Source organism: Rhipicephalus microplus, chromosome 1 (genome assembly GCF_043290135.1).
Source record: "Rhipicephalus microplus isolate Deutch F79 chromosome 1, USDA_Rmic, whole genome shotgun sequence".
Taxonomy (NCBI): domain Eukaryota; kingdom Metazoa; phylum Arthropoda; class Arachnida; order Ixodida; family Ixodidae; genus Rhipicephalus; species Rhipicephalus microplus.
Genome location: NC_134700.1, coordinates 231488498 through 231511006, shown reverse-complemented (window position 1 = coordinate 231511006; position 22509 = coordinate 231488498). Strand labels below are relative to the sequence as shown.

Sequence of the window (22509 nt, the reverse complement as noted above, 5' to 3'; positions counted from 1 at the left end):
TCATTCGTGAAGTATACCATATGTATCTCCTTCGTATATAGCTTTCATTCTGCGTCTACCTGGGTGCCTTTCGTTGTTTCTGTTGTGATGAATAAGTACGAGTCGTCTCCAACGCACCCAGCTGTCTACCATACTTATCTTCCTCTTATGCTGGGCAGCAGAGGAGTAGGTAGACATGTTCGGAAACCTTCGAGTATAGAAGTGACTCATAAACTGGGAAAAATTACACCCCTACACTGGAGTTAATGTAACACTCCAGTGCTCGCATAATACCCACATTTTCTAAGATGCTCAGCTTTAGAACAGCGCTTAGTTGTGCTGACTGTTCCACTGCGTATTTGTTCTTCCAGCCGTCGTATCGTCGCTATCGAACTGACAAACCTAAGTAACCAATCTTGCCCCTTATTCTCTGCATTTTTTCAGCAGCTTGACTCAGCCGATAGTGCAAAAGATGGGATTCGTTCCCAGTGAGGATGACAAGGTTGGCGAACACATCCTCGAAACTACCAACGCAGCCATGGTGCCCGACGCCCAAGACGACGCCGGCAGTGGGGAGAGGAATGATGATCTGACGCCGGTCACGCATCTGGAAAAGCGCAACTCACTGACTGCGCCAAAGAATAGCGTGAAACCGCGATCGAATAATTACGTGAGTGCCTCATGAATTAGTGAAGCATTTTATTCTCATGTCTAGCTTGCATGCTAGAGAAAAAAAAAGTTCTAGCTGCGTCTCACCTTTCAAAACATAGGTCAGTGATATTTATTTGCTTATAAGGCGGATCAAAAAAAGGTGAACTGGCTGAATAGGATATTATATTCTACAAAAGTATCAAAATATTTACTGATGTAAACTGTTGCCAGAAAACACTCATATTCTTTATTTATATTTGGATGCCAACGTGCATTGATCAGTCTCTTTGCGATAAAACCTTCATAATAAATTTTTGATGAATAGCAGCCGATATATTGCTTATCAATCATATGCACATGTTTAAGATCACTTGTATCACCTTCATTTAAATTCATACTAGCCCCCACTTATGTATACTGCCCCGTAATACGAAGTTGGAATAACCTTTCAAGCTTTCAGTCGGAAGAGGCCCTTTAGAACAAGTACGAGAGCTTAGGGTGATGATCCGTACGATGAGCTGGCATCGTCACCTGTGTCGCTTGTTGTACGACTAGAAAAAAAGAGTGATTATGTTGATCGCACAATTTCTTAGCATTGTCCACGGCATTGCTAATCCCCGGCTCACCCTTGGCTGATATAAAAAGCATTCATGCTGCGGAGCAGCATTCACGTGTTTTTATTATTTCGTATTTGTGACGTTCGCATTTATAAGTTACATTTTTTTTTTTTCACAGGAGGGAATTTCGAGGTGTGGTCGCGTTGAGTTCGTGTTTTGCGAAAACAGCAGCAGCAACGCCTTCTACTACGCTACGAGTGCCGATGGTGGCACCTGCGTCTCCAGCAAGCGAGGCCACATGAACATCTGCAACAAAAGTCCCAACGGCTTCAGCTCGCTGAGCGACTGCGAACAGTTCTGTGTCAATCGCCACCATCCGCAGATGCGATGTAGAAGGCCAGCAGTCTTCACGACCTGCTCCAGGTGAGATGAGATTTCAAAAGAGGGCTGGTTTTAGCGTGAAACGGCGCAGCGCTTCAACGAGCTTATAATGATCGTTTACTGATGTAGCTATGCGCGGGGACCAACAGGAATAGCTTCGGTAAGTATCGAGAGCGCACGGGTATTATTTTTAACTAATAAGAGATTGGTCATTCAGTATAAGACCCAGGAAGCCAAAATGCAGGAAGGTGACTATAAGGTCTGCGGCACTGTGACAATGGAATTGACTGCCTTTAACCCGAAAGCGCTACAGGACATGGTCCTCTGCCCGGTCGGTCGGCTGCGCCAGCGGCAGCCATAATACACCTGACCGGCGCTCTCCAGAGACGTCACCTGTGAGACTTGATTCAGTGGCTGTGTGGTGCAGGGTCAGCAAAAAAAAAAAAAGAAACAGCTTTTTGAATGAGGGGATGGGCGCAAAATAGGTTAGAACGAGAATAAATTATTTTGAGTAATAGACGCCATGTCTTGTTTTCGGTATGCAGTGCCTTTCATTGCAATAATGTAACATTGCTTTTATTGGACAAAATAGACCGATGTGCAAACAAAAACGGCACGCTGAGGTGACCAACCAGCCCCGCAACTCGCATAAAATTACCGGAAATTTAATGACGCTTCGCTTATTGTTCTGAATATGCTGCACTAAGAAGGAATTGCAAAACTTCGTCCATAAAACGGTAATTTTTGCGTTTAAATTCAACAGGCCAGGGGCATTATAGACATAAACGAATGTTAAGATGTATAGTGTGGATGTGCCACAGATATGTTGGATATTCATGTACCACACAGACGAAATAATATGCTTCATTTCAATGATAGTTACAACTGAAGGGGTCCTAGAAAGTGACTGTCTAATAGCGTATGGGGTTTCGTGATTGCCAATAAATATTTACCGTAGTTATTGAATCAGCTCTTTAAAGTCGACCATTGAGATCTGTGAGTGGTTATGATTTGCCATTGAGAGAACGGCGACAACTAATCGGAGTGTCGAAAGCTGTCTCGCGGCTCAATCGCTCTTATCGCAGGAGCAGTGCACTGCGTCTTCCGCTTTGCCAGGTTAGGTTGTTACAGTTACAATGCAAATAAGTGACTGCGTGACTGTGTATAAGGGTGTACGTATTGTCAACCTATAATGCTAAAGGACAAGCTAGTATCTTTCGTTGGGAAGAGGCAACAACTAAGGCGAGGCATTTGAAAGGCATTCCACTTCCTTCTACGCTTACAGCGATTATGCCCCCTGAAAGAGTCGTGCTTTAGAGGGAAATTAGATAGTAAGTGGGGTGATTATTATTTAGTGCAGCGCAACCACCGCAGAAACTGAGATGACTAGCGCAAACACAGAAAGAAGGATGTTCCGTGTCATGAAGCACGTTGTAGGAAAAAAAAACACAAATGAAATTCGTCAGGTCAAAGGGCGAATCTATCAACCGAAGAGATGCAAAAAAAAAAAATAAACGTAAATGAAAGAAACGCGGGGAATCTTCAGAGTAGATTCGGGTATTGTTGACTTCTCAGCCAGGCGTCATGACTGAATGGAATAGCTTCCAGAATTTCTGAATACTCCTTTAGTATAAGTGCCTCTTGACGTATAAAGCAAGTTGTCTTTCATTTACGACTTCAATGTAATTTTTCCTCTTCATTGCACTTCCCTTGAGCAGGATAGACATGAAAAGAAACTGGTGGTACCACGACGGACTGTCCTGTCGTCAATGGGAGTACCCTTCCGGTACCTGCCCGACGGCCGAGAGCGATGCCTACGAGACCTTCCAGGAATGCTACAACAAGTGTGCGCACCGCTCAGATCGATTTTTGCGGTGCCGTCAGCCGACCTCAGCTGCGTGCGACGTGGTCCACATAAGGCACCCTTTTTTCGCTGTCTCCTCTGGCGACGGCACATTCAGGTAAGACTTTCGCGTATTGAATGCAGCAGCGTCAACGGTGTGAATGCATACGGCTACTTAAGAAAACCTCGGAATCGTTTTGTTACATGCAGTGCGACCGAGACGAAAACACGTAGGCAGGTGCGAGAGATGACTAAGAAATAATATAGCGCTGCTTCGTGGTCGAGTGGCTGTCGCACTCGACTGCTAAACCGAAGGCCGCGTGATCGAATCCCGGCTGCGGCAATCTCAATTTCGATGGAGGCGAGCATGTCTGAGGCCCGTGTATTTAAATTTAAGTGTACGTTAAAAGCTCAGGGGGGGGGGGGGGATTTCTGGAGCTCTCTATTGTGGCGTCTCTTATTATCATATCATGGTTGTGGAACGTTAAGCTCCAGATATGGTGATCTTAATATTCTTTATTTGTGCACAGCGACTGAGTCTATTGCCCCACACAGTACAGATAGAAAGGCACCAACAACCTTGCGCACCCGTGTAACGCAAAGTAAACGCCACTTGCTAATAGCGCGAATGAAAAAAAAAAGGCAGCATTTTACGCTCCCTGCAAACTTCAAAGGCGAGAGCCAACTGCAGCCTTAGCAGTGCATTACGTTACGCAATCAGGTGCTCGACTTCTTGCAAGGCATAACAAGCCGTAGCGTGCCAAACACATATTAAATTCCTTTCACATATTCAGTGGATTAATACATCCGTTCCTCCCACTGAAGCTGTGTGCACTTCACGTTTTGTAGTGTTCCCTCCGGGATTAGCCTCTCTTCGACCAATTGGAGATATCAGTTCGTGACTTAGTCATAGGACGTCATCGTTACATCGCAAATTTTGGTGATCTGTAGCGTCATTGCTTGCTGTATAAGAAGTGGTCACGCTGGTTCACGAACGCGGAGCTCACGAATTTCTCGTAGAGTCTCGCAAGTGTCGCCACATATGGCTTGCGCCCTAAGATAACGCAAGTATAAAATACCCATTGGGGAGAAGAACTCCATGGAAAAAACGACAAGGCACGCAATACACGAAGCAAACTCGGTCTTCGTTCAGAGTGCGTCAGAGATATTGAGCCTATCAGTGGCGTAGCAAGGGAGGGGCACACCATGTCTCCCTTCCCCCTCCCCCGAAGCAATTTCTGCCTGCACTTCAGATATATATATATATATCGACCGAAGGAAACGCGGAAACGTTCCCCATAAGTCGAAAGCAACCACATTAAAGCTCGAAAAAAAATGATCTCTACGCTATAGTCTGCCAGCAGTCTTTTCTGCAGCTTTTTTTTTTATAATAATCACAAAATATGCTTCAACAATTTCACGCTACATCTTCTCCTTGGCTTTTTAGAGACAAGTAAGGCTGTTAAATCTCAGTGCGCAACCAAACTGCTTGCAGTTATAAGCGAAGTATACATTTTCCTAGCGGGCAAGGGCCTTTCTTTTCTTTTATTGGTTACGTGTCTAAAGGGCCTTATCTTTCATCGTACTAACATTACTCAGGTGTGTGGAGCATTGTGAGTCACCCATGGGGTGAGCTGTACGGACACTCAGATCACGATAGTAAAACGGTGGTGTTCGTTTAGGCTCATTGTAAACGTAACAGTTTTTCTACTACAGTGCTGGTGTGTAAGGAAGAGAGCTTAGCTGTAATACTGCACAGGGGCATTGTTATATGACTCGAGTCGTGCTGCGCACAGGCTCCGGGAAATGAAGCGTCTGTTTAGCATTCAGAGTACACAATGGGCACCATGCTGTATTCAGTGAGGCCCATGGCATAGGCTTCGTGGAGTTGTTATAAGTAGTGCGCACGTATGCAGTGTGGGATACTGGTACTGCATAAATATAATACAGTGTCACAATGTTAAAACAGACAGTGCGAAAGAAGCGTAGATGATGACGTGCTCTACATTATGTACAGACGAGCCCACTGCTAGAGAGAACACTTGCGCGAAGGGCGTGTGAATTTCGTTCTCTTGCAAAAGCATATTAGCTTAGTTTTCTGAAATGTGGCTGGTGGTTGACTGCGTTGATCCGTTTTAACAAAGCAGTACCATGCACGAACAACGTCTCCGCATCCACTTGAAGTTAGGGGGCCAAAATATCAAAAAGTGCTCATTCGAGTGTTCCCTTTAACAGTGGATTGTGCTGTACACATGTGCAGTAGCCCGATAAAGCGTGGACCTCCTCGACTCTACCTAAAATGATCTGCATTACATCGCCAATTACGCAGTGGTAGGCTGATGCGAAATTTTTTCGACTCCGAACTCGTTTACGACTGCTGTTACGGTCGTAAATCTGTTGCAGCATCAGTTGTAAACGCGTTCAGAGATAAAGAGATGCTATCCATAAATCTTGCTGATGTTTTTTTTTGTCCCTATATTTTATACCAAATAGAGAAAAAAAGTGCGAAACCGGTTTTATTATAACGTGATATATTTTCTCCTTCCGATTGAATGCGCATAATTTGTACACAAGCATCTATATTTGCAAAATACCTATATTCGCCCTGGTGCTCGATGAAAAGCAGGTACTAAGTATTTGGCCTTATGGCAGTGCCATAACCTGGCTCAGCCAATACTCTTATGAAGGTGGTGCTGACGTTGGCGTATCCGATACAGGAGGGGGGCTAACATATTTTTCGGTTTTTTTTTTCAGAACTTCGCATGCGTATTGCATTACACAGGCACGGACATACGTAACATGTGGTTGAACACTCTAGCCCATGCCTCTGATCCCTCCCCATGAAAATAATTTCTGACTACACCACATGCTTGTGGGGTTCTGTACCTTTACAAATTAGAACGGGCAATTTTTTAAAAACATGTGTGATGGATTGCACTTACACTTGCTGTGCTCGCCTAGGGACGTCCTGAAAGCGTGGTCATCGCCCTGAATTTTGCAATCTAAATATGCAAAAAAAAGCTTTCCGGGGACGTCGATTTGGCAAATGATTAAAGGACCTATATGCTAACCCATCGTGGAGGGCTAGTTTTATAAGTTGCACAAGGGGAAGCGTGTGAAAACTTTGTGATGACATCATCGGCCAATGAGAGACAGGAAATTTATGAAACGAGTGGAAGGAAATCATTTGTTACGGACAAGTCGAGATGCAACGGTTCATTGTATTGTAATATGGTTCTGTAGAAGTGACGAAATTGTCAATGCTGTTGTATTTCAAAGTTTCAATTTTTTTTCAGGTGCCTCGAAGCAAGCCCGGATAACCTTCGCGGTCACATCTGTTTGACGGGCGGAAATAATTTCCAGAGTTCTGAGGCCTGTCAACAGGCGTGCCTTAATAAGCCAGTGGCTTAATGGATTCATCCATCTGTTTTCTAGTTTTTTAAATTGATATTAGAACCTATATAACAATATCCTGCAAATTTTATGCTTCCCTTGAACCATGTTGTTTCATACAAAGATAATTTTCAGTGCACATCGCACGGACTGCAGGCTTAGACTTAGGCCTGAAGTGCGAAAATAGTTTTGATCAACGGCGCCCAAAAACGCAGGCCTATTATCAAACATTTTTATTTTTGTTAAAAATAGAATTGTTTTTGTTAACATTTGCTAATAAAATAGCGCCAGGGATGCGTTTGCATTTTATGATATAGAGTGGTTACCCTATCACGACAGAATAAACATGCATTTTTTTGTTATTTTATTCTCATTAGACGAGGGTACTTTTGAACTTGTATAGTACTTGCGTGTAGCCTGCGTTCTACTTGGACAGTGCTACTGTCATGGCACTGCAGTGTTTGTATACACCAACATATTTTTGTTTCACCCCCCTTTCTTTTACCAAGTAGAGGGTAGCAATTGCTGTTCACGTCTTATAATTCCTGCGTTTGCCTCGGTCTCACCAAAGCGACAGTTGCCAGACAAATTTCGCTAGTCATCAGGGCATCTTTTCGTGAATACGATATTAGAAATAAAAGGCTACAGTGATATTGGTGCGTACGTGGGTACGAAGTCCAACAACACATGCAGGTTGGTCGTTTGAGAAGGAGAGGAAGTGGTAATGATTGACGTTGCAAGGTACATAGCGGCTGAAGCTGACACAAGATAAAGATAAAAATATGAGCCATGGAGCAGTTCAATCAAACTTGTATATCGCTAGTAACGAAGAAGGTTAAATACGTCAGGTGTCTGGATAACTCAAGAGAAAAAAATTAGGAGTGCATTTTCTTTTCTCGAAAAAAGGAAACGTAATTTTGATAGGGATGTCATGAGAAAAGTTATTTTAGACCACGATCTCAGCTGTAAGGACCAGACCTTGATTGTTGATGACTGTATACTTCGGTTCGCCTTGTTGTGAGCGCGCTCAGAACATAAAGTTGAGGTGCTTTTACTTTGCTTCTCCTTCCTTAAAACTCATCCTTTATAAAACATTAGTTACGTCAAAATGCAGCACGCTTCCTCAATGTCATGGACCTCTCTTTTATACAAATGAATGTGCCCTGGAAGCATTTGAAACCATTTCGATCAGTTTAGTGTTGCTAACTTTACTTGCGCCGCCAGCGTTACTGCAATAAATAACTTTTATTAACCTTCGAAACTTCCACAGCCGACGGAAACTTGTCTTTGATGAGATCTTTTCAAGTCCTGATTTGAAATTGGCCTTGTTCTTCGATCGCTTTGCTCAGCAAGCTTTTATCTCTGGCAGATTATACATTCAAACTTGAATTTTAATTCTTTCGGACCAGCGCATATACTTACATTTGATTGTGTCGAAGGCGTAATCCGAATGAAATCATAGCACCACCACAGTCGATGGGAACTTCATTATATCTCCTTCAAAATATTTCAGTCTGAACATGTAGTTCCATTGGTCTCTCGAACTCCGTTATGACAGAATGAATGAATGAATGAATGAATGAATGAGAGAAATTTAGAGGAATTCGCAACAAACAAAGAATAAAAAAAACTTTATGTAAAATTTCACACTGAAAGGATCTGAAGAGCCCTAAGCCTCTAGGTGGTCTTTGTTGATGATGAAGCTCATTTGTCCTAAGAGCAAGTCTCTGAAGTCTGTGACTGAATAACTACCTAGCGCCTGTAATATTTTGCAATTCTAATAGCAGCTAGAAGCGTCTGGACATGGCGAAATTTGTTTGCCTTGATTCAGGATAATGACTCTTAGTAACGGTGGGAGTTTGGTTAAAAGATGATGCTCTTCAAATCGTGCGCGCCAACACGTTACCAGGGTCATGAATGATGCCTAATGCTTTTTTATTTGCAACGATGAATTTTTCTCTCATTTTATTTTATTGTCGTCAGTACGATAACTCTCCATAAAATAAAAATTTCATCACACCATCTGGTAAATGTGGTTGCCCTTTTAATGGACGCCATAACTTACAGAAGGACTTGAAAAAAAAAAAAGCTCAAGATCTTACAATCCGTCCAACTCATGTCCAATCTTCCTTAGTATGGGTGGATGGATGAATAATTTTATTATGGTACTTCGGTGCGTTTGTTTATCTTCCTTGAGTATGATGATTATAATGATGAGGGTGATAGGATATTTCGCACCTATCTTCCTTAGTAGGTAGGCGCGAAATATCCCATGATCGTCATCGCCACCATCATCATCAATGTAATCATCATCACCATGTCCTCCCCTAGTTCTGGACTATCACTATCACCAACATCGTTTTAACACCTCGAAGAGGCTACTTCACCCCCGACGACAGATCTCGCGTCCGCGTCGCTTCAGCTTGGATTAGCCGGCCTTACTTTAGCTTCCGATTCGCTGCCGCCACGTCCGTAGCCCGCACGCAAAGATGCATCGCGACTTGGGCGCAGGAACCTCGAGCGGCTACGTGAACAGGTCTATTAACGTCACTCGGCGCACAACGAGCCTAGCCGAAGTCCTGGAGGCAGCGAGAGAGTCCAAGCTCATCCTCCCCCCTCCCGAGATGGAACGAGAAGCGCTCCGAGCACCCGCTGCCCCTCACCTCGAGCGTCCGTGGCCGTCGCGTAGCTCCCCGGCAAAGTGCAAGAGTGGCCCGGCTCCTGCAGTGGCCGCGGCTTCTGCTCCAGCGCCGCCGAGGTCCAGCGCGGGCAACCTCGCATCCGTTCTCGTGCTCTTCACGGTCAGCATCGTCACGGCGGGATTCGTGGCTTGCGCAGTGGCCACGGGTCGCTACATCGCCGCCGGTGGCGTCTACGCCGGCATGCGTGGAAGGTTCGGCGACGGTGAACGCAACGTCGGCCCTTCCATGGACCTTCAGGTAATCACATAATAATCAATTAAGAAGATTGACATATCAGTTATCGACACAGACGACATAAATTTAAGCGACTGCTTTAAGACACTTGACGGACGCTGGAACCTCGACTCGCGACCTGAAAAATGCATTAAATGTTCTTGACAGAAAAGTCTAGCCAATCCTGATACTGATCAGAATTACAATGCATGCTCATAATGTTTAAATTACAACTGTAGTTGTGGCGTCACAGTCCTCGCATCTTTTATTCTTTGTTTGCAGGGGCCCCCTGCTGCTTCCCCAGGTGCAGTTCCGCCGGCTAATTCTGAAGATGCTGAGGCCGAGAAACTGGCGCGACGCTTCATGATTCAGCCTGTGGAAGAGGCATCACCTGACGGGGTTTCAGAAGCAGGGCCAGCCACGGAACCTTTCAAGGACATCGCCGCCGCCGCTGAAGGCAGGACAGCCATGCCGGTAGCCGGCCGCAAGAGAGTGGCGAGAACCAGCCAGCAGCCGGCGCGCGAAGCCAAGATGCCGGGTTGGGCTGCCTCTCCAGCGGTCGGCAACAATACGGACGCTTCTGATTCACCCGCTGAGAAGAATGCGAGCGTCACCAGTGACGACCAGATATGGAATCTTACGTTGCACTAATACAAGATTCACAGCCACGGGAAAGCACGCCATGATTTAGTTTTAGATGAGGTGTTTTGTACATAGCTTCATGCTTTTGGCATTAGCAAGCGTTGACTATACATCACGTTAAATTCCCATAAATGTTTTGTGAAGACTTCCAGCTGCGTGAAAATTATTAAGGGGTGATACTTGTATGTTGATGATCAAAAATGAACGAGGGTCACGCAGGTTTTTATCAAGAAAGAAAGTTGCCTTGATTTCGTGTGTATGTAGCAACTGTCAGTGAATGCAAAAACAAAAAAAAAACAACAAAAAACAAAACTGGTGTAGCGAGTGGTGTGTTGTTGAAACCTAGCCGAAATTTTCAATTTCGTATGTTTTTACGTGCACGCACACGTACAAGCGATCACACGAAGATACATGAAGCAAGATTGACCCCCCTCCCCTCCCATGGAAGACTAAATTTTCTGGCTATGCTACGTTTAAATACAGAGTCTAGCCACGTTAAGTTGGCCATTTCAAAAGTGTCCCGGTATTGTGAAATAGATTTCACCATACCAGTTTTTGTAAGAAACAAATTTGACTGTATCGACCCCAGACATATAATCATCAGTAAAGGCGGCCAACAATATACCACCGTCGGAATAAGCTTTTGAGAATGAGAAGCCTGGAAATGCTATTATTTTGCACTAACATAACGCGACAATATTTTGTAGGTATAGAATTGGTTGTATTAACACAACATGTATAGGATACTAAAGGAATTATTCATAGAACAATTGAAATCCGGTACTCTAGTCAGCATCGCATAAGAGAACAATACATTATAGGTCGTCAAAAGCGGCGCTGATGAAGCTAATAATTTGTTCATGAAGATCAAGCAGAAATAATGAGCCAGCCCACATGCACTCTCTTCGTCCTTTTCATCGCCGCGTTCCTCCTCTTCAGCTTTCCCTCCCATAATACGTGTGCAGAATTCTTCATCGTGGAATGCAATAACTCTAATCAGCACCCCTTATAATAATTTATTAGGCTTTGTTTTGATGGAAGAGAGAACAAATACATAGAGAGAGAAAGAAAAAAAAAGTATTACTCAGCAGAGGGCTCTGATAATTCCGATCATCTTGAGTTTATTTACTTGTGCCCACGTAAAAAGTGCATAGACATTTAGCCTACATGTAAATAAGACCACCGTAGCTGGGATTCAATCCAACGACTTTCGTGTCAGCAGTCGACTGCCATTACCAGTAGGCCGATCCGGCTTGTCCTTGAAACATTATGATATAAATGTTAAAGGGTGTCTAAAAACTTCGTTATTCAATTGTGTGAAATTCTTACAATATTATGTGAAGACAGCCGTGCGTGGTTCAGGGTCTGAATCCAAAAATTGACTTGCGATTGAATTCTTCGTGAGCTCAAATTTTAACGACTCCAGACCTTACCCATATTAGTGAAGCGGCCAGCCACAGGCAAACATAACTTACAAGAAACACGTTTATAAACATAGCCCCACCTTTCTTACATTGTAGTACAATATGGACGTATGCAGCGTTGTGTCATAGCTCTATATATTTGTATACTATCAGCTTACCCTCAATTTTGGGCACAACATGCTCCATGGTGTAGTGACTTCTTCTATATTGTGATGCTTGAAAATTCTACCTTAAGTGCGCTGCTGCGTTTTCTGCCTAAGTGATTGTGCTAAAAGGCATTGCTTAATTCTAGTTTTGACAGACAAAATTGCCAAGAAACAAAGAGGGGCCACAAGGGCGAACAGAAATCTAACGCAAATTGCCTGAAGTTGATTGCTTGGTTTCCTTCTCTCCATGCTCTACTTGAAGTGAGGACACACACCAGTGAATCATATACACTTTGTTTTGTACGTCTCACTTGAATGACCTTTAAGGAAAAAGGAATACCCTATCGATGCCTTTGCAGATTGTAGACTGGGCTTCACAAGGGGTGTGTTTATTGTTCCTTTCAAAACTTTGATCTTGTGACTCCCTGACGGGGATTTATGCTCCATCTTCTCGACCTCTCTTACCAAACCAAGTGTCCTTCCTGCTTATCTAAACTGTCCATAGTGTTTTTAAACAACGTTCCCGCATTTATGCTCTTACAGTTGATGCTCTCGTTAAGGCGAAATTTTGTTGGTCACGTATGGCTTACGTTTCATTAGTCCTGGAAGTTTCACTGTTTTTATCATATCTTATATTTCACCCTTAGCTGATGTTCCATCTGTCCCAGAAGTTTTATTTTTCCCATCTTATATTGTAATTCACCGATATCTGGGTCAAAAATATGCATTTGGCATAATTTTTTAACTTCTTTATTCTGACTGGATGGTATTCCATATTATGAATGTCTACTTATATAATCTTTAGACAACCAAATAATGCACTTTCTTTCATGTACTTTTTAATTGTTCTCCTTATATTGCCCGCTGGTTTAAATGACCCATCTCCCGTAGAGGGTACGAGCCATTTGTAAAAGGTTGAGCAAGCAAGCAAGCTTCGGAATCTAACTTCGGGGCCTCAGGCTTGGGATACTGCCACAGGGATGCCTTTGATGGCGTGTGTAATTTCATTATAACTACTCAACGAACACCATTTTAATCTGGTATTTAAAATTCTTCGTCATTTCAATAGGGTAAAACCGAAATAGGTTTTCAAAATTATTTCCGTGAAGTTCATACGGCAGTCTCAAATTCAAGCTTAAAAGCATAATACTTTTTTAAATTAAATATATTATGTATCATTGCCGTTTTATTTCCATATTTTTGGTTTTTAATACCATACCTAACATAAAATAACATTTAAAAGTCTTGACGTCACATTCTTGGCCAATCCCCTAAAGTGGGTACGTGCCATTTATTGAAACAAACAAACAAACAAACAAACAAACAAACAAACAAACAAACAAACAAACAAACAAACAAACAAACAAACTACGACGATGTTTATTCAAACAGAGGAGTCGCAGCGAGGTCGCGACGGATAATGGGCGTACGGCAAGTCTGGCTAAGGCTGCACAGGTTCTCGCGCAATCAGAGCACGGGGTTTTTCGTTAATTCTCTTTGGAAGGCGCATACGCGTTAGTGCGTATGCTCCACTACAAAACAAACAAACAAACAAACAAACAAGAACAGTAAGGACCAGATAACAGTGGAGGAGACAAAGAAGAAGAAGAAGAAGAGGAAACCGGTTCTGCATAGATGAGGCCAGCTGGTTCCTGTAAGGCACTTTATAAGAGTGAAAGGAAGCTGAGCACTGCGATCAAGCATTGACACGAACCACGGAGAAGCTCCTGGGCTCGAAGACAGAATAAGGTTGGTGTTACGCTGTAGAATAAGTACAACTCGCTCCTTCAAGGGCTATACCCGGTGTATTTGACGCTTGAGATGCAAGTTCACTATATTTTTTGTCTAAATACCGAAAGCGTAAGCTCACGTGGTGGGCAAACGATAATACACCAAGAAACTAGTGAGCCATCTGGTAAATCACGTATGGTTGCTATCAAAATCTAATTTTGTGTGTTTCTCTCGTCTGTGTAATTTGCACAATTTACGAACGCTGTCAAATCAAACCAAGAAGCCCAAATGAACGCATTGTTGAAAAAAAAAGCCTCTCAAAAAATCGTTCAGAAAAGAAGGCGTCACTAGCGGTTGCTAGTGACAAACGATAACATTAAAGCATGGTAGAGTTTGTAAAAAAGTCGACATAGCGTAAGAGTACGCACCGGATTTCCGCTTGAGAGTAGCATGTATGTGACTGAGCAAATGAGACGCATGCTTCAGAAATACACCTACTAAAGTATTGCAGCAAAAAGAAAGTACTGGGCTCCTTATGCTAATGCCGAAGGAAACTAGAAGGTGAAAGCTATCTTCTATTGCTCCTCAGTTGATGTACTTATTCTTGCACTACTCTAGCTGGAGAGCTCTCTGTAGTAACGTCGTCTTGCACTATACCTCTAGAATGGGAGGCAATGCAAGCTTTCTACGCTTGACCTGATTTTACATGGCCTCCATGATCGACTCGCTTATCGGGGAGGCAGTACAAAGCGAGGGTGGGAAGCGATCCCTTCATCTTGTGATGCCAAGTTGTGTGAGCTCAAAATTACGCCATATGCTATGATTACGTTATATGCTGGCGTCTTCACGCCGCCAACGGGGACGGTTGACTTTCCTATTTGTAGAGGCGTCTAATGCTTCCGCTTTAAACTATGATGTCTACTTAGGGATCAAGTTTTGTGGTTGTTTCTTGTCGTTGACTTCTGCCATATTTTGTTCCTGTATTGAAAAAGTATGAACAAACACCTTGTAACAATAGTAAAAGTAAACTTTTTTTATAGTAAATTAGAAAAGGGGGTCAAAGAGATAAGGGTTGTTCTTTTTGTGAAGTGTTCTACTTGCTTTGGCTGTCCGCTGTGTCCTTTGCACCGCTAGGTTAGTGTTGGAAAACCGGGCATTCCAATGTAAGTTGACTGTTCAGAAAAACACTAACCTAAAGCAACCTGTACTTAAGTATTTTGCAAAAATTTTATATCTGTGTTTAAGCTACGAAATTGAAAAAGTATTCATTAAATAATCATTGCGTTTTTACTCACCCCTTCAAGGACAAATAATTTTTGTTACTGGTTTAAAAACGGGGAACATTGGGGCATTCGGGTTTGCCCAACTAAACTCGGATGACAACTGGTGTGATGTTTTTCGCATCTCATGTGAAACACTGCTAAGCACAGGCATATTACGGGAAACTAGCAAGACGCAAACTAGAAGTTTCACACAATTGTTTCAACCACAAGGAGGGAATTCATGCCGTAGGTTCCACAGTACTTAGAAATACACATATCGGCTTCGGCGCGTCATCAAATCGAATGCTATGTATGCCATTCTTTTAAGCGAATAATGTGATTGCATCATTTTGTTTTATTGCAACATATTTAGGAAGTAGACGTCTATGTAAATTCTATGCACCATTTTTGTCCTAGATAGTATGTGCATTTACAGTCCCATTTACTCTGTACAGGATATCCTGGGAGAGTCTTCGCGTGATATGGCTCGCTCTTCTCCCGAACCTGCTCTCATCTAAAGACTACAAATAAGTTGGAGCTGAAGTTTATTTAACGCTTGCCCAACGTAGCATTTGATTCACTAAGTACTCATTGGGTGAAAGGGGGAATTCATCAAAGGCTCGCGTATTTTGTTACATTCAGCCTTATGAACCAACGGCTGGAGCTCAACTGATGAATTCCAGCAGACATTTGTAGCTGAATTTGTACAGCATCAAACGTGTTACCCGAAGGTCATAGATTTGGTCCCCACCAACAGTGAGCTCTTTTTTGATCACTTTAACATTTATGCGATTATAACTACACTACATTTAAAGACTACCATTGATTTCCGCGACATTTTTCTTGGTTTCATTGTATATTAGTTTCATTAGATTGTATATTAGGAGAATACACTACATTTGCTAACTTCTAATATGTATTGACCTTGTAAGACCAAGAGAATGGCGTTCCTTTACAATAAAGGTGGACGAGCTTCCGATTGAGCCCACTGCCTGGAATCCAGACAACAATGATGTCCGGCTACCCGTGAGGGTCGGGCGCACCGTCTCCATATCGCTGATTCCGAGAGACCTCGAACATGGTGGCCGGCCCATGCAGCGCCCTGCTCCCGAAAGCGCCATCGATACTCACGGCCCGTTCCGCGACCGCCTGCCTGCGATGCTGTGCGCCGCCCTCGCTCTCGCGTCCGCGGTCGCCCTGGTCCTGTTGTACCTGGACTCGCCCTTCAGGACGCACCACGGCTTCGGGACCGCGGAGGGGGATCATCCGAACTCATCGTCTGAGCAGAGCCCCCGCCATTTGCGGTTCCCCACAAGAGAGCATCACGTCACTGCAACCGACCAAGACACGACGGAACTCGCGACCCGGACGCTGCTGGAGGACGCTAGTGGCGACCACGTCTCTGCTGAAGAAGAACGTGCCACGGGAACAGAACCGAGATCCCGAGTAGTGCCACGCTAGAAGGAACCAGTGTTTGTGCACCAGACTTGCTGTAGTATTAAATAACGTGAAATATACGCCGATGTCATCCAGTGACACCGGCTCAATCTCATTTGTGTTCTCACTAAATACTCACATGATACACTACTTTTCAAATACCACAAAATTTGAAATGTTACTTTCATTTTGTTTGAAGACAGGTAACTTTAGAGCTTCAAAATTTTTTGTCGAGGTCTTTCATGGTGTTATGGAGTGGACAAGACTACAGCTGCATTATAGACACTTTGTTTACATTGCAGAAAGTGGCTGATTCTTACAGCTTCGGAGTGCTGGTTAACATATGCACCAGCCTTAATGAATCTGAGGCCTGTAATACTATAAATAATGTTTTCGTTATGTGAAAAGTTCTTGAAAAAATTTACCAGTCATGCCACTTTGTGGACGAGGATGACCGGCGAAGCAAGTGAGAAGAAACAGAAATGGCACGGAATTTCGAACCATAGCCAACCATGCATCCTGCAGCTAAATTTGATATGTCTGTCCAGAAAGTCCCTTCTAAATTAAGCGTATCCTTTTTTTAGAGTTTTCTCATTGAGCATCATGAGTCAATTTGCAAGATTCCTCGCTTCGCGACATGCGTCATCTTGCCTGGCTTGTCGAATTCGCGTGGCATTGAGTGGCCTTTAATTGGCGTTTGCGGCCTGTGTATTAACGCCTTCATTTCTAGCCGACTACTAGTGAGTCATAGAATTCAACCAATTAGTATAGCACGCACGTTAGTGTTTGCCGCAGCTGTTACTTTCTTCGTTCTTAATTGAGGTTGGCCTTATTCAAGTAGCCCAGGACGTTTTGTCTGCAGACGACGAACATTTCGGACATTACCTAGTCATATAGGGCTACGCTGTAAAACTTGATTCTCTGAAGGCAATGGGACCCTTGTTCGAACTTTTCGCTAGAATTATACCTATATAGGAGAATAGTTTACGAAATTTTGATCCAGCACATATCGTTAGTGTAGCCAGGTGGCCAATAAAACAGGTCATTTGCGCATTAAAAGCGTTGTGAATGTGGCCCCAGAAAAGTACAATATGCAGTACTGCTGTGCTTGTATTAGTGTGCCGATCATATTCTTAAAAACAATTAAATGTAAAATAACATTTTCATGCACTCTGCATAGTAAAAAAATGAAAGTAAGTTGTCATTCCTTATGCTAACGCTAAGAATCTCTGCCCTCATGATCGTGAAATAATTTTAATGAGGTCCTGTGGTGCAGTGGGCCTTCGTGACACACTCATTAAATTAGTGATTTTCAGTACCGTTCGCGATCACTCTTTCAATACCAGACAATATTATTTTATCTGGGTCCATATAATGCTTTCGATTTAATAACTCACTATATTTCATTACAGCATACATTCTCAGCAGCCAGATGTGTAAACATTTTATTTCATGCAACAAAATTCAATAATTTCCGTTCCTTTGGAGTCGGTTTCGTTCGGCAATCGTAATGATGGACAGTGGGGCCAGTGCAGTGAAAGCGAACGCTTGTGAAACCCGCGTATTGCCTTCTTGTGTGCTCTAGTGTTCAGAAGAAAATTTACATCACTATGTCCTTCACAATTTATTTGCTAGTCTGCAACAACTACTGCTACTACTGAGCCTATTTAAAGGGAGCGTGCTAAACCATTTCTAGGCATCACTTTCTTTATATTCTATTGCGTTTTCAGCAAACTTGCTACTGTCTAAGAGAACCTGGGAACTCAAGATAGTCTGACAGTTATGTGAATTCGCGGTGATGTGCGAAAATTTGTGTCTTATTTCTTTCGCGACCGCCTCCTTCCATAACCTATCTGGAGATATTGACTGCTCTCTTTCATTTATTTTGAAATGTAATTTTACTTTGTGCTTGTACACTGATCTTTATTTGTCTGTATAATTGATTGTTTATTACTGATATTCATCTGAACTTTCCTTGCCCTCGGTGCTTCTTTTTCCAGTCGTCCGAAGTGGGTCCCTGCCAAGGACAGGAAGCAAGAATCATGGCCTCTCTCTTACGCTCCGCTTTTCCTGCAACTACAGATCTAAGCAGGGGCCGCGTGGGGCCTGCTCGGTCGAAAGAACTGAAAGTGGTGACCGAATCCGAGCTGCCCACCTCCACTGCCAAGCAGCCTGACTTGCCGAGGGCACTGCGTGCTTTTGGAACTCACAACGACGCCAGTGGCCCCGCCCACAGTGCTCCCGGGTTACCATCGCCAGTAGAAGCCCACTGTCACAGAACGAGCGCTAAAAACGGGCGCGCCGCCAAATTCTTGCGATAACGCGCCCAGAGAGACGCGGTGAGGTCAACGAAAAAAAAAGAGAAAAGAGAAAACAAGCATCCAAGGCTCCCCGGGCGCGCGACGCCTCTCCTCTCGGAAGCGTGGCTTCGCCGACGAACCTCCTCACCCCACAGCGGCGGCCGGGCAAGCGCTAGAAATTTCCAGAAGGAAAGGGGCGTGTATGCCGAGTTGAGTCATCTGTCGGGGACGGCCCCCGTACAGTCTCGCGCTTCTCCCCAGCCTCCGCTGCGCATCGCGCCGACGAAATGAGGAGAACTTTCTGGAATGTCGCGCGGAAGGTATTTAACCGAGCAGCGGAGACGAGAGATCAGGAGAAGACGGAAGTAGCGCCAGAGTGCGTAGGGATTCCGCCGTGTAGTCGGCGAATGTTTTGTCCGTAGGGACGAAGCAGGAGATGAAGAGGATTTCCACCTGAGGGGTGAAGGCTCGAGCTACAGGCAAGAGAGTGTGTTTACCGCTATCGAGCGAGGACGCGTGGCGACAGCTGCGTGTGTGAAGCCGACGTGTTCGGGCGAAGAAGTTTGGAGCTTGGAGAGTGGCCAATTGAAGACGCGAGGTTTCCTGGAAGAGAAACTTCGAGGGCGCGGAACGACAACAACGCTGGACTTTGAGTGAGTGATTCTCGGAAGAGTATCATTCAGACTTTTGTTCCAAGGACTTTGGACTGAATAGGTTTTATATCTCTTTAGTCTTTAAGTGTCTTGGTTGTTCAATGCATGCGACTGCATTGTAGTGCGTATTGTTGTCTGTGTCCGTTGTTTCAAGTGTGGTTGATTGTACTGTGTAGTACGTTGTTTGTTTGGTGACGTATTGTATGTAACTATTGTGGAGTGTGCATTCTTGTGTATTGTTTTCGATCTGCCATTTTTGAGAATATAGTATTTGTTTTGTTTATCAACTCTCGGCTCTGACTTGTTCTTTGGGCCACAGCCGGCGTCCGCTGGCGCGCCAAAAAGGACCACTTCTAAATTGTCCACGCTTTCGTGGTGCGGTTCGGAGGGCCAATACTTCGGCCCTTGGAATTAGCCCGGCGATCGCCTTCCCTCATTAACGGGACTGGTGTGACAATTAATCTGGCGTCCGCGACACAGGACCTTTTGGTGCACAGTGTGTCCAAAGTAGTGAGAAAGAGCCTCGAGTTTTTGATAGTGCTATCGGAACGATTTTGTGTGTTGTTCAGTGTTCTCGTTAACGAGTGTAGGGGAGTGTTCCGATAGACTAATTTAGGCAGATACTTTTTGCACGCGGCAAGGTTTTATTTGCGAGTTTCGAGACACAATGGATCTCGAAAAGTTAGTCGCTCTTGGTGAGAAGATGGGTCTTTCTGGCGCCGAACTACGGAAGTGGGTAAGCCAGAAGGAGAAAGAGGCGGGGGAACGAGAGAGGTTGGCAGCTGAGAGGGCCAAGGAAGAAAAGGCAGCTGAGTTGGAGAGAGAAAGGCTGGCCGCTGAAAGGGCGAAGGAAGAAAGAGAGCAACAATTGAAGTTGGAGCTGGAGAGAGAGTTGGCAGCCGAAAGGGCGAGAGAGGAAAGAGAAGCAAGGGAGCGACAGCTGAAAGAAGAAAGAGAAGCGGAGATGGCTGAAAGGGAACGGCAGCGGCAGCACGAAATTGAACTCGAGCGGCTCCGTTTGCAACAGCGAAGCGAAACTCCCGTCCAAGCTAGAGTTGAAAGCAGCGAACGGGAAGATCATGGCTTCCGCTTGAACCCAAGCAAGCTGCTCGTGGCGTTTGATGAAAGGAAGGACGACCTTGACGCGTACCTTCACCGATTTGAGACGATTGCGAAGAGCCAGAATTGGCCGGAACATCAATGGGCAACTGCTTTGAGTACTTGCTTGAGTGGTGAAGCGCTCAGTGTGTACGGTAGGCTGACGCCGACCGATGCAGCCAACTATGCAAAGGTGAAAGCTGCTTTGCTAAAGCGATTTAGATTTACTGTAGAAGGTTTCCGGGACAGATTTCGGACAGGAAAGCCAGCTGATGGTGAGACGGCTACGCAGTATGCCGCCAGACTTTGCCATTATTTCGACAGATGGATTGAACTTTCAGGGACAGCGCAGGAGTACGATGAACTTAGAGAGCTCCTAATTAGAGAACAATTTGTTACTAGTTGCCACCCAAGCCTGTCGCTGTATTTGAAAGAGAGGAAGGCTGAGTCACTTGAAGGAATGCTTGAATTGGCTGATCAATTCTTGGAAGCGCAAGGTGGAACTAATTTGGCCAAGGTCAAGAAGGATTGTCCCGATGATTCGAAGAAATTGGCTCCCGAAGAAAAGAAGCGTGCACCAGAGAGCATTCCGCGATGTTTTCTGTGCAACCGAGTGGGTCATCGCGCGAAAAACTGTCGAACAATCTTTACGAGCCCTACGGCAGTAAAATGTTTCAAGTGTGGTCAGACTGGGCACAAAGCAGACGCTTGTCGGAACGGAGTGAGTCAAACCTGTGTGCAAGTGGCACCGAAATCTGATAATAATGCCGTCACCGATGGATTCGTAGAGTTGAAGAATGGGGAGAAAATTCCTATTGTGGGAGCTGTAATGTCAAAACGGCCGACCGGTGTTACGAAGGGAATGCCAACGCTGCCTGGAAAGGTTGCGGGGAAGAAGATTACAGTTCTAAGAGATACCGGTAGCTCCACGGTTATCGTGCGGAGAAATTTGGTACGGGAAAGTGAGTTGACCGGCAAAACGAAACCGGTTTGCTTAATTGACCGTACAGTTCGGATGCTTCCCGAAGCAGAGATTGAGGTTGAAACCCCGTACTTCAGCGGGAAGGTTACTGCTTTATGCATGACGACCCCCCTGTACGACCTTGTCATCGGAAACATCGACGGGGCGCGAGGACCGAATGATCCGGAATGTTTGGGAGAAGACCCGAAGATAGAGCCCTCGCCAACCCAGCGACCGCGAGATACAGGGGAGGAGCATCCCGTGACGGATCTCACTAGAGCCCAAGGGGAAGCTGCGGCGCAAGAGACAGCGAATGAGAAGACGATCGTGACCAATGAGTTCACGGGCCGAGAAACTGGACTTACGTCGGCACGACCTCAACCGACCGACAGTGTAAAGGAGACGGAGTTGGCCAGCCGGGCAAAATGTAGAGACATGATCAAGCTGGTAAATAAACAGACAGGACCCGTCGAACGTCATGACCCGTTAGCATGGTCGGAAGTGACAACGATGGCTGAGACGCCGCCTCAGATGTCGTTGGAAAAGGCTCGCCGAAAAAGAACAAGAAAAAACAAGAAGAAATCGAGCGAGCACCGCAAGAAAGGACGCAAGTGCAGCTCGAAATACACAGGATAAGTGCTGAAGTCGAATCAGAATGTGTTTGGCAGTGCTGAGTGCCATATGTTGTGTTAATGTTGCGTTATCCTGTGTCACAAGTGTCGAAGTGTCTGTGCTGTGATGTGATGTATAGTGTTGTATAATTTTTGTAATGAGAGAACTTTGTACGTTTGTATTGTTTGGAATGAGTGATGAAGTGTTGTAGTCGTGTACCTGTGGCTATATTTCATGTGTTGTGGAATTGAACTACAATGTAAGATTGTATTGGGCGATCTATTGCGAATGTGACGTGTCATGAGCGACGGACTATGTTACAGTCTTTGAGTGTGTGGGGACTGTTCGCGCTCGTTTGTGTGGTTTTGAATATTATGAGATAATATTCTTAAAGTGGGGGGGCAGTGTCACAGAACGAGCACTAAAAATGGGCGCGCCGCCAAATTCTTGCGGTAACGCGCGGAAGAGACGCCAGGAGGTCAAAAGAAAAACAAACAAACATCCAAGGCTGCCCGGGCGCGCAC

At 44.6% G+C, this 22509-nt stretch overlaps 2 protein-coding genes across 2 annotated transcripts; both read left to right on the top strand.

Moving 5' to 3' along the window:
- Window positions 1-429: 429 nt before the first annotated feature.
- Window positions 430-7166, top strand: LOC142769338 (uncharacterized). Its single transcript, XM_075872490.1, has 4 exons — window positions 430-649; window positions 1366-1610; window positions 3287-3529; window positions 6708-7166. The coding sequence occupies exons 1-4, from the start codon at window positions 452-454 to the stop codon at window positions 6820-6822; spliced, it is 801 nt and encodes a 266-aa protein (XP_075728605.1). The 5' UTR covers window positions 430-451; the 3' UTR covers window positions 6823-7166.
- Window positions 7167-9050: 1884 nt separating this feature from the next.
- On the top strand, window positions 9051-10565 carry LOC142769333 (uncharacterized). The gene is made up of 2 exons (XM_075872486.1): window positions 9051-9743; window positions 10002-10565. The coding sequence occupies exons 1-2, from the start codon at window positions 9294-9296 to the stop codon at window positions 10368-10370; spliced, it is 819 nt and encodes a 272-aa protein (XP_075728601.1). The 5' UTR covers window positions 9051-9293; the 3' UTR covers window positions 10371-10565.
- The last annotated feature ends 11944 nt before the right edge of the window (window positions 10566-22509 follow it).

Bases quoted from the DNA above. Each gene is read 5' to 3' on its own strand.
- LOC142769333 (XM_075872486.1), top strand. From the start codon at position 9,294: ATGCATCGCGACTTGGGCGCAGGAACCTCGAGCGGCTACGTGAACAGG. The intron at 9,744-10,001 runs GTAATCACATAA...CTTTGTTTGCAG, and splicing joins GCCCTTCCATGGACCTTCAG to GGGCCCCCTGCTGCTTCCCC.
- LOC142769338 (XM_075872490.1), top strand. From the start codon at position 452: ATGGGATTCGTTCCCAGTGAGGATGACAAGGTTGGCGAACACATCCTC. The intron at 650-1,365 runs GTGAGTGCCTCA...TTTTTTTCACAG, and splicing joins AACCGCGATCGAATAATTAC to GAGGGAATTTCGAGGTGTGG. The intron at 3,530-6,707 runs GTAAGACTTTCG...ATTTTTTTTCAG, and splicing joins TCTGGCGACGGCACATTCAG to GTGCCTCGAAGCAAGCCCGG.